At 39.3% G+C, this 12298-nt stretch overlaps 1 protein-coding gene across 1 annotated transcript in view; it reads right to left on the bottom strand.

Moving 5' to 3' along the window:
• tars1 (threonyl-tRNA synthetase 1) overlaps window positions 1-10608 on the bottom strand; it is a 34785-nt gene extending 24177 nt beyond the window's left edge. Inside the window, exons 1-9 of the mRNA XM_012865628.3 lie at window positions 10441-10608; window positions 9746-9823; window positions 7354-7544; window positions 6298-6421; window positions 5365-5489; window positions 4226-4343; window positions 4078-4142; window positions 3788-3866; window positions 3458-3604 (exon numbers count right to left, since the gene is read on the bottom strand). Of these exons, the coding sequence (XP_012721082.2) occupies window positions 3458-3604; window positions 3788-3866; window positions 4078-4142; window positions 4226-4343; window positions 5365-5489; window positions 6298-6421; window positions 7354-7544; window positions 9746-9823; window positions 10441-10500 (987 nt within the window). The 5' untranslated portion in view covers window positions 10501-10608. The remainder of the gene's footprint in view (window positions 1-3457; window positions 3605-3787; window positions 3867-4077; window positions 4143-4225; window positions 4344-5364; window positions 5490-6297; window positions 6422-7353; window positions 7545-9745; window positions 9824-10440) is intronic.
• Window positions 10609-12298: the final 1690 nt, after the last annotated feature.

The raw sequence follows: 12298 nt of genomic DNA, 5'->3' as shown, positions 1-12298 counted from the left end.
TGCTAAAACTCTAAAAACAGCAGAGGCCTGTAGTTGCCCGCTTAAAAAACACACAAAGCCCATCCAGCAAACAATGAAACACATAGCAATAAAAACAGGTAACTTGAACAATAAAAGTGCTAGCCCCTTGTGCTAAACACAGCCTTTCACCCCTGAATTTGTGCTAAAACTCTAAAAACAGCAGAGGCCTGTAGTTGCCCGCTTAAAACACACAAAGCCCATCCAGCAAACAATGAAACACATAGCAATAAAAACAGGTAACTTGAAGAATAAAAGTGCTAGCCCCTTGTGCTAAACACAGCCTTTCACCCCTGAATTTGTGCTAAAACTCTAAAAACAGCAGAGGCCTGTAGTTGCCCGCTTAAAAAACACACAAAGCCCATCCAGCAAACAATGAAACACATAGCAATAAAAACAGGTAACTTGAACAATAAAAGTGCTAGCCCCTTGTGCTAAACACAGCCTTTCACACCTGAATTTGTGCTAAAACTCTAAAAACAGCAGAGGCCTGTAGTTATAACACACAAAGCCCATCCAGCAGAGAATAAAACTCTGTTAAAAACACCTTAAAAAGCGGCTAAAGATAAAATTAAAGCAGTAACTTACCAGCGAAAATCTCGTTGAACTCCTGGGTCGACGTCAATCCCGCATTAAGGACCTGGGCTGCAACAGATGAAGAACGACCTCCGGACATGATGCACGTTTAAGCCGCCTGTGTCTGTGAAAGGGGTGTCCACCGGACGCCTTATAGCAAAGGTTTGAATTGAGGGCGGGATTCACGCAGGTACCCCCAGGTAGCCGAAACAATAGCCACATCGTCCGATCGTTAAACCCCGCCAGCGACATGTTTACTAGGCCAGGATGTCGCGACAGCTGTACACTAGCATAATCGACCATCTCCTCAGCATTGTTTACAGATTGCTTCGTCACGACCCCGCCTAGTCTCATCCCCCGTATAGGTGTTTGAAATAGCACCTTGCACGGCGCAGGGCGGCATAACATCCCTTGAATTCTACAGACGGCAGGATGTGTCCCGCTGGGTTTAAAATTTGTCTGAATAAGGCGCTTCCTGGCAATGTTGATTGGAAAAGGCGCAATCCTTTCACGTCACGGTCCCCGCCCGTCTCGCCACCCGAAACGGTGCTTGTTACATAACGGTGCTTGTTACAACACTTGCTCTGTGTGGGGCGGAAAACCATCCTTTGAATTCTACAGACAGGAAGGATCATGCTGGGTTTAAACTGACCACGCCGTCTCGAAAGTCTGATCGAATAAAACTCTGATCTGATGTGGATTGCAAAAGATGCAGCGGTGTCTGGAACTAGCGGTGCGGGCTAGCGGAGCAAAACTCCTCCCCTAACAGACCAGCTGAACCGCTCACATTCAATTCAGCGTCTTGCGGAGAGCTGTCGGATTTCTCTGCTTTTTAGCTGTGCCGCGTAGAATCTGCTCCGCTCTGTAAAATGCTTTTAAGTTAAGATCGGGTTTCTCTGCTTTTTAGATGTGCCTTAAAGCTGGTCCGCTCTGTAAATGCTTTTAAGTTAAGATCGGGTTTCTCTGCTTTTTAGATGTGCCTTAAAGCTGGTCCGCTCTGTAAAATGCTTTTAAGTTAAGATCGGGTTTCTCTGCTTTTTAGATGTGCCTTAAAGCTGGTCCGCTCTGTAAATGCTTGTTTTTGTTTAAGTTAAGAGCTTACCGACTGCTTAGAGCGAGAAAGTAAAGAAAAAAAAAAAACTATCTTGCTGCTGTTATTAGCAGAGCGGCGCGAGCCGTTTGCTCCGTTTGGCGGGGGGTGAATCCTTGATTCCATCCTCGACTTGTTGACGTGGCTGTTTGCTCCGTTTGGCGGGGGGTGAATCCTTGATTCCATCCTCGACTTGTTGACGTGGCCGTTTAGCGGGGGGTGAATCCTTGATTCCATCCTCGACTTGTTGACGTGGCTGTTTGCTCCGTTTGGCGGGGGGTGAATCCTTGATTCCATCCTCGACTTGTTGACGTGGCCGTTTAGCGGGGGGTGAATCCTTGATTCCATCCTCGACTTGTTGTCTCACAGAGGGCCCTGCTGGAATAGGTTCTTGGGGGTTTAGTCGGATGAAGCTAGTTTTTCGTCTCACTGAAGGGCCTGCTGCTGGATTCGCTTCTTCAGGGGCTAGTTTGCGAAGCATGACGAGTTTCAGAACAGCCCAATCGTTTGATGTCAGCATGCCCAAGGAGTTGATAGTATGCAGCTCGTCACCTTCATCATCCAATTGAAAGAGGTACATTTCCCCGGTTTCATATTTGAAGACGTACCCCCATTTACCGCGGGCTCCATAGGGCTCCAAAGACCATTGTTCTTGCAGACGCTGGCTCGGAGGCATCTGAGTTCTGCATAAAAACAGCGTAGCCTTGTGAGGGGTATGCTGAGCTTGCCAAAAATCGCTCTGATCATGCCAGATAGTGACGGGTGTCTCAGCAATGATGGGTTCAATGCTGGTTCTTCCTGACGCCATGTTGAAAAGGATTCAATCACTATTGAGGCTTGAGAGAGGGCCTGATATTATGACAACCGGGGCTGGGGTGAAGGCGGTGCGTGTGAACTCCGGATGTGGGGGGTGGGTGTGAACTCCGGATGTGGGGGGTGGGTGTGAACTCCGGCTGTGGGGGTGGGGGTGAACTCCGGATGCGGGGGTGGGTGGGTGAACTCCGGATGTAGGGGGGCAGTTTTTTTTTTTTTTTTTTTTTTTTTTTTTCCCGAGGGCCGGGACAGCGACCCCTGGAGGTAGAAAGCGGAACATCCGGTTACAGTAGAAGGTAGGGCTTCCGGTTAAGGATTTGACGTAACATCCGGTTACAGTAGAAGGTGGGGTTTCCGGTTAAGGACGTGACGTAACATCCGGTTAAGGAAGGCGGGACTTCCGCCGGAAGTGGAAGGCGGGACTTCCGGCTGTCACTTTTTGACAGGTGTGAAATATAGGCGTGGTTTTGAGTTTGATTGAAGGATGTTACATATTTTTTTTCACACGCGTAATTACAAGGAGCGGACAGAAACAAGGACGCACCCTGTTGCAACAATTGCTTAATAGAGCTAAAAATAACAACCCGTTTTCTGCTGCCGTCAACAAAAGGGCAAATTTTACTGCATCAAAAATGTAGTTGCTCGTGAACTGATCCATAAAGTAAGAAAAGCAAATTAAAGTCTGCTGAATACCAGCAGCAGTGTAATCAAAACTACCCTTTATTCAAATAATGTCTAAAAACTACCAGGAAGGTTTGTATTTTTATTAAAAAAACAACATTTTTAAAGGGTTTATCTGGTGAAACAAACCCTTTCATTTAAGACTATTCTACCTGTGTTTCAAGTGGCTGAAACAGCAGCAGACCCATAAATAACAGTTATTTATTTAATCCATGAAACCCTGTAGAATACAAAATCACTTAAGGCTTTTTGACACTGCTTTTATAATTTGGTTCCTACCCGGCCCAGTTTGCGGTGATCTCTGTTCTTGGCTTCCTCCTGAAACTTCTCCCACTCTTTGAGCATTTTGGGGTCAGGAAAGGAGATCCCGTAGATCCTCTGGAGGGTTTCCATGTCTGCCTTTCCCTCCCAGTAGGTAGACGAATTCTAGCACGGCCAAAACGGGAGAAGAGAAAACTTTCAGAGTCTCTAGAGTCCATCCAGTCCCATGAGAGCGAGACACAGAGAGTAACTCTGTTCTCAGAGTTGGAACAAACTAAATATAGTTTGGTACCGACACATAATGTCAGGCAAAGTTTTTTTTTCTTTATTTAAAAGTTGGCGACTAACCTTATGGATTTTAAGGGCTTTGATCTTTCCAGTGTGTCTCACATGAGGACCCCGACACAGATCAATTAATGGACCACATCTGAAATTATGAGACATTTGTGGATACTGTTGTATAATTTCATTAAGAGTAGAAAAAAATGAATATGAACACTAATTTTTTTCTTTTATCATAAATTAAACCCATAAAAGCTTAAGTCAACCGCACACAAAAGACAAAAATATTTGTAAAAAAAATAAAGAAAATTAGAAAAACTAAGCAGAATACTGGCATATTCCAGCTTTGGACTCACCTGTAAACGGTGGTGGTGGGGGTGGTGACTTTCTCATTCAGAATGCGGCACTTAAACTTGTTGTACTGTAAAGGTCACAGCAGGATTTCTGAGTGTTTGGATTTTTCTTTTGTAGCTACTTGTGTATCTATTCGTGTGTTACCCCCACCTTAAACATATCCAGGAGAGTTTCCTTCTTGATTTCCAGCCTTTCAAACGGCTGCTTCTCCTTGATGATTTTCTTGCAGAGGCTCTCCAGACAGGGAAAGTCATTGCTTGATACGCCCCTGTTTAAAAAAAGATATTGATTGATAAACACAAATGTTTTTTTCCCTACTTAGTTATCTCACTTAAAAGTAATATAGCATTTAGAAAGAAAGAAAGAAAGAAAGAAAGTCAGCTATGCAAATTTAGAAATATTTAAAATTCTACATTTTGAGGGAACAATTTTCCTAATTTGGTTAATTCTGTGTATGAATACAGACGTTTCACTTAATTTTTCAGCAAACATTTGCACACTAATCAGGCTCATATATATATATATATATATATATATATATATATATATATATATATATATATATATATATATATATATATATATATATATATATATATATATATATATATATATATATCATATTAATGATTAGATTGTTTGATGAAAAATAAAAGTCCAGACCAGTTTCAACACAATTCCAGATGTGGAAAATAGTGAAATAAACTTTTATACTTTTCCAGAGTGCATAAAAACCCTCACTGTGAAAGAAAGAGAATTTTCCACCAACAAATTAATAACCTGAACAAAAAAAAAAAAAAAAAAAAAAGAACACACACTTCATGTCACTGGCTTTAGACCTTCAGCAATGCATAAATACCCGAGCACCAATTGTCTCCAGGAAGACCATTAGCATAAACTTCATTATGGAGGTTGTGGAATCATTTGGACAATATTTAAACTTTCCTTAAGCTTAAAGCAGGGAGAAAATCCGCTTAAGCAAATAAAAGTCAAGGAAGTTGTTTAATAGAAAAGTTGTTGAAGCTTAACTGAAACAATTAATATATTTATGATTTAATAACTTACTCAACAACAACCATCTCAGAGTACATATTAGAAAAACAACAGCAAACCCACACCCAAGTAAAATCCAGCTCGACAACCTAAGCCACCCAACAAACGACCGGGATTGTTGAGGTATGTTAGTCACCGGTCCTGTTAAAAACTGCCAGACACACGTCACGCCCTAACAATACATCCTTAGAGCAAAGCTGTGAGACAAAACTGAACCCAACACCTGAGCAACTCACTCATTGTTCTCCAGAAACATATCGTAGTAGAAGCCGTTCTCAATCGGAGGACCGTAGCAGAGGCAGCCTCCGTAGACCCGCTCCATGGCTTCTCCAAGGATGTGGGCGCTGGAATGCCAGTAAACCTAAAAGTTGTCAGAAAATATCAGCAATTTTAGAGATGTCGGTATTACTAATAAACATATGAAAGCAAAACCAAACTGATAATCAGTTGTTAAATTACATATTTATTTTTCTAATCGAATTTCTTCACATCGTAAAAAAGGTTTTATTAGAGAACAGCATAATGTTAAATCCTAAAGTTTTTAAAGTCACTTCTGAATGACGACGGGCTTTGTCTGACTGGACTGACAAAATATCATTTGAATGTTATTCTGCTGCTGAGTACTATTAAGATAATATTCTAATGCATAACTTACACTTAACTATAAGTGCAATATACATTATAAAAAGTATTTTTAACTTCATGTTTTCATTTCTAATAATGATTTAATACTGTATTTCCTTTTTCCCCTAAATTTTTTACTGACAGGCATTTTTTTTTATATTTAATAGTCAAAAAAGACAGCAACTTTTTTCAAATTACAATGCAAAAATAAACCATGAGCAACATTTCTTACACCACTAAACAAATGTCCTAATACTCACTGGTAATTTAGTGTTTATTATTTATGGGTATTGCCCAAACTGTGATTTTATCCTTAGAATCATCCACCACCATAATTGTAAGATAAATCCTATTACACTTACCAAGCAGAAAAAAAGTTAGCAAGATATCAACAAATAAGACTGAAATAAATCCAAATTATCCCCAAAGGGTTGCAATGATCTAAAATATATTGTCACCATCACAGAACAGCATATGCAGAATTCCAATCTGCATCATTTCCTTAAGTTTTCCAAAAAATGAGAGTGGGGATGATTTAAACTTACAGCTTGAGCATCCTCATCATCAAACTTGAGTAACTGAAGGCTGCAGTCATCCTCCAAAGGTCTGTCAAGGTCCCAAACGCTGTTGTTTACTTTGGCAATCACCGTGTTGTCAGCGAGGCCTTGGCTGCGCCGTAAAACATAAAATATTCCACATCAAGGCAAAGTACAGACGTGCATATAAACCGGGGAATGGCTGCATTAGTAAAGCTGTAGAAATCCCTTTTTTAACTCAGTTCATAATGACAGCTATTAAGGGAAGCTCGAGCTCCCCTGGCCACAAGGTTACTTTATCTGTTAGTAGTTATATTTCCTATTTAAAAATGATCTATTACCTTTGACTGAACAGATGAAACCATAATACCAACAGGAAATCTAGTGCTGGATTTTTATAAGTGATGTTAAGCCTTCTAAAACCTTGCAGAAAGTAGATCTGTTTACAGGTAGAAACGGTTTATACAGAAGTTGCCACTATGTGGCAAGTTTTTAGTTTTATGGTGCTAGATTTTGTGCAGCATCAGGGCATATTAACAAGCAGCCAACAGTACACAGTTCACTGTGTTCTTCTTAAATCACTACAAAATTAATCAATATTTTTTTATTCTTTTTTAGGGGGTGGGGTAGTTTTAGAAATACATCAGAGACACAATATAGCTGGATGCAACAGTCACGTTTGCTTTGGTAAGATTTTACAAGCAGTGATCTCTAGGTGCACACTTTATACTGAACCACGATGATTTAGACAATACCAGATGAGACTGAGTATACCAGATGGGCAAAAATGTTTCATTTACGATTTTTGTCAATCCTTTTCTTGCGGCCAGATGATTTGATTAACTTATTAAAGAACAATCAAAAAGGATGGCAGGACAATTGCTGCTTTTAATAACACCAGTGACGTGACCCCATTTAAAGGGAGCAACGACAACCACAGGTTAAATAACCAGACATTACAGTTTAGCTTTGGCAATCAAATTTTGGTAACCCCCCTTTTTATATGCTTCACTCTAATCAACTATAATGGCGGCATAATTACAGCAGACCCATCATTACGCTGACCTGATTCCACATGCCACTTGATACGGCGTGGTCTTCCAGGACTCCGCCTCCACCACCTTCCCATCAGGCAGGGTCACCTTGATGGGCTTGCTATCCTTCGCAGCTCTCTCTGCAATCAGGGCGTCATGCTCAGCTTTCAGCTTTGCATACAAAGAGAGTCGCTCGTCGATGTACTGGGGTGGCGGTGACAGCTGGAGGGAAACAAAGGCTGTAGGTAAAAGGGATGGTAGCGGATAATAAGGCCTGGTTCACAGGGCAAGATTTTAAAACCGCCCGCTGGCTTACGCGACTCGAGAGACGCCACAGAAAAAAAACATCGTACATATAACAGGTTTGCTCGTGCAGCGTACGGTGGCCGCTCAAGCGACGATGTCAGATCGGAAATCTTGCAAAACCTCTCGAGATCAAACGTGAGTTCAGAGTCAATAAACACGGACCACGAGGAAGAACGATGGCGATAGTTTGTGGACTAATTTTAACAGAGGGGAAAAAAAGCCATTGGTTAAAGGAGTGGAGACAATGCAAACAACGCTCTGTGTTTGCTGCACTATGATATAGAGATGAATTGTGTTTTTTTTTTTTCTCTCCAGGTTTCCTTCACTGCGCCTTCTAATTGGCTACATGTCACACTCAAGAGGCTGCGTTCTTTGCGAACCAAATAATTAAATAAATTCAAATTTTTAATAGTTAAAAGCTGACAATGTAGAAAGACAACCTGCCATCGTAATACTTGCCGTATAAAATATGATCTTTTGTTGAAAAGGTTTTTCTGACAAAGAAGTTGACTTGTGTCAAACAGAACTATACGCATTTATGACTCAACAATGCCCTATGCTAAAAAAAAAAAAAAGTAAGAAAAAAAAGAAAACCAAGACATACTGAGAGCTCTCTGCCACAGATTTGTCCAGTGAGTTAACGTTGTTATTATGCTGAGAGTCTAAGTAGTTTTGATCAATTTCAAAATGTTTCTCTGGAGAGATTTTCTGGAACAGACCTGGCATATGGCAGCTGAGCTGAAGGTGGAACCAATTAAATCAAATAACACCTGATTTCCTAAATTAGTTTTAAAAATATCAAATACGGTCTCCGTCCAGAAACATAACTATACAAGTAAAATTAAAAATCCTTCTGAATGCTTTCACGTGTATTTTTCCTGCCCTGAAGATTTCTGTAGAATTACTTTTTAATGTATAAGGGGACACGTTTATGGGAGATAAAATAAATATGTGTGACGTTGGTTGGAATAGTAATGAACACCGCATTCCTTACAGCAACAGAAAGCAGGCAGGGAAACATTGATTTGGAGAATCAGAAAAAACTGAGTCAAGCTGAAAGCTACTGGGGTAAAGGACTGTTAGGAGGGTGTTTGTATTATTAAATACAACTTCAAATCACATATCAAAACCCACTTATTTAAACTTGCTTTTCCCCAGGTATGATTTTTCATATATTTCTGTGTTTTTTTTGGAAAGGGACTGTTCAAAAAAGTGCTATATAAAATTGTATGTATGTATGTATGTATGTATGTATGTATGTATTATTATTATTATTATTATTATTATTATTATTATTATTATTATTATTATTATTAAAAACTTCAGGGCAGTTCAAATGAAACCTGTATGGGAATGATAAAAAGGACATTTTACAACTCAATGACCATCACCAGTGCAGTCAACTTCAAAATAGTCAAAACACACCTACCAAAGCAGAGAAACCCAACTCACCTGTAATCCACTACCCAATATAATTCCAAAACAAATCTTTTCACAGGTAAATGTATTTTAACATGAAAACCGATCTCACAAAATATTTTGTCAGGTAGTTCAACAATGTCAGATTTCAATAATACTGTTCATATTATTATTTTTTTAAACCAGGAGGTAATTATTCTGCTACCGGAGAAAAGTCACATCAATTAGTGGCCATCATAACTGCGCCTCAGCTGGTACCGTTTTCAGACTGCTAGCTCAATGCATATAAAAGCAGACAAAAGACATACTTAATTAGCATTGAGCACATTCACATTTTTTAACAGTACCATCCAGACTGCAAAGCAGGTATGCTGAGTTTTAAGACTGAACAGTAAAGTAAATTAAAGTCGTTTTGCACTTAACATTCCCTTCTACGAGTAATCGCATGCTTGGCAGTCACTTGCATCATTCTGACTGCTGTTTACTGCAAGTAAGATACTGACTACTCATAAGCAAAAAATCATTTCACCGTTTAAACTTCATATAAAAATACAATTAGTGCTTTATGATGGGGAAATGAAGCTTTGACAGTATGTAACCCCGAAACAATGAGTAGATCAAGAATTAAGCACATGCAGAACAATTGACTTCTTATGCTGTCAGATCAAGCATCCTAACCTGTATGATGCTTAGCTTACCTCAGTCTTGCCTGAAGAGTCCACAGAGACGTTTTTCTGTTTCTTCTTCCCTCCATCTTTGCCACTTTCATTTGACCCCTGTCCAAACACAACCGCAGTTAAAAATGACAATGCAGAAAGTGATATAACGACACGTATCTACGTTTCTAACTAAAGTAAAAATCATTACCGAATACAAATACTCTTACTATTGTGTCCATCATGCCCTGGTCAGCCAAATCCGTGATGTGTAACTCAAACTACAATAAATGTTTTCAATGGAAAAAAAAACTAATTTATGCACTGGGCACAACGCCGATTTATACAGCGAACCGAAAATGATTACCACAAAACGTTGAAAGATTGTCACACGTTAAGAAAGTCACCAAATGACAGCGAAACATTCAACTATTCATAATCTTAACATAGTTTGGCCCAAAGGCTTGGTTTAACAGAGAAAAGAGGCTGCTCTGGGGTAACTGAAGAGAGATTCCAGCAATTCACAAGTAAAACACAAAGTACATTTTTAGACGCCAGCTAAAGAGCAAAAGCGAAACCGGAGTCAGATAAAAATCCACCTACAGATCGACAATCGGAAGCGTCAGCGCCACATTGCAGGTGGCTCAGTGACAGCATGTAACTTACTACAGGCTAGGCTAGCTACCGGTTAGCTTCCAACAGGTGAATTTAGCGCGTTATGAAAGTTAAAGTTTCACCTTTTTGCTCCCGTCCACTTGCAATTCACTCATTTTCTCTACCACAGTCTTCTCGGCCATAACAAGTCAAGATCGAAGCCACATTCAGGGCAAGCTTGTGCTGTGAGAAGCGAACAATATGCAGGCAGCGACGAAGCCGGGGGTGCGGGCTGATGACGTCACCAGGATATTCTGATGCAACGTTACCTGCTGGGCGGATCTTAGACGTGTTAATAAATCTGTCAACCTCCTAAAAACAGATTTTTTTTTAAGGTAACACTATAATTTAATTATTCCCTGACTAAAAAAAATATATATTTTCGTCACAATCAAGAAAACAAACCAACAAATCAATACATTGATTGTTCAATGTGTGGAAACAGACGGAAGAACTCATAAAAACTCTTAACTCTAAAACAGGAAACTGGCAGCCCATAGATCTATGATAGATATTTTTTTGTTGTTGTTATGTCCCTTTCGAGGGACTTTCTGCCCTGGTCCCCCTTGCAAACGAGATCTTGATCTCAATGGAGATTTCATCTGGTTAAATAAAGGAAAATGAAAATGATCAGAAACAGAAAAGGTTTTAAACCATTCAAAGCCAGATTACTTTTGTGCCTTTGATCTTGTGAAGTTTTTTGCTTTTAATTTTATAACCGCACGTGGAGGTGAAAATATGATCTATACAATATATTATGTCATATTGTATTATATTATATTTGTTATTTGTTTTCTCTAGTTCACAACTCTTTCTTTTCTTCAACTCATTTGGATTTTGGAATTTATTTCTGGGGTTAGTTGGGCTTTTAAAAACTCACTCATATAAGTTTGGTGATTTAGCATTATGTTAAAATTTGCCAAAAGCACTAGCAGAAAACCTTTAAGAAGTCTAGTCAAGGATTTACTTAGCTTAATGCTATGTTTTTCTTTATACGAATAGAAATAATCAAGCTTTGAAATGTTAGTGATGAAGCTTGTCCAAGTGAAACAAAATAAGTTATTCTAGTTGTAGCTTTTCAAAAGTTGGAAAAAATTGCTTTAGATCAGAAACGCCCAAAAAGATTTACCTAGCTTATTTCTTATTATGAATCGAAACAATTAACTACTGTGATTTTATGCTTGTTCCTTTCTTGTTGTAATGTTTTTTTTTTTTTTTCTGTTCCCGGCCACAAAGAGGGGAGGGCAATAAACCGCCCTGTTATTCTACCCAGCAACAGAGAGGGGAGACACCCCTACTAAGATATATTTTTTAATTCTCAACACTTTCTTGTTGTAATGTTTTTTTTTCTGTTCCTATTTAATATTTTCCTGTGTAATGTTTTTTTCTGTTCACGTAGAGCACTTGTCTTGTTACTAAAAAGTGCTATAGAAATAAACATGCCTTGCCTTGCCTAAACAACAAACATCCAAACTGCCTTTCAGTGTTTGCTTAACAAGAGTATTAGTTTTCTTATCTAAAGTGAGTTTAAATCACTTTTTGTATTAACTATATACTCTGTAACTGAGACATGAGAAGACAATTAAAATAACATTTGAAATATTTTTTCTTTCTTTTACTACAGTACCACTCAGAGGTGTATGTGTCCAAGTTTTAACTACTCTGTCTAAACTGTCCTCTTCAGATGAAAGCAACATATGCAGAATGTTCAGGAATAACCCATGAAACACCAGGGCCCGTAGAAGATGCTGGGAAACTGGTTTTAATGTCCACAGTAAAGTCAGGGTAACATCAAAATGTGCTGAGCAGATGGCCGAGAACAGCCGTTGCCCAAAAGCTGACACATCCCTAGTTAGACTGAAATCTATAGAAGCTCGCTCGGACCAGCAAATGCAGCAACGTTTCAGGTTGTAACAAGACAACGATTAGAGTATTTAACCA

This window comes from Fundulus heteroclitus, chromosome 12 (assembly GCF_011125445.2).
Source record: "Fundulus heteroclitus isolate FHET01 chromosome 12, MU-UCD_Fhet_4.1, whole genome shotgun sequence".
In the NCBI taxonomy this organism is placed as follows: Eukaryota; Metazoa; Chordata; class Actinopteri; order Cyprinodontiformes; family Fundulidae; genus Fundulus; species Fundulus heteroclitus.
This window is presented reverse-complemented; position numbering and strand designations above follow the sequence as displayed.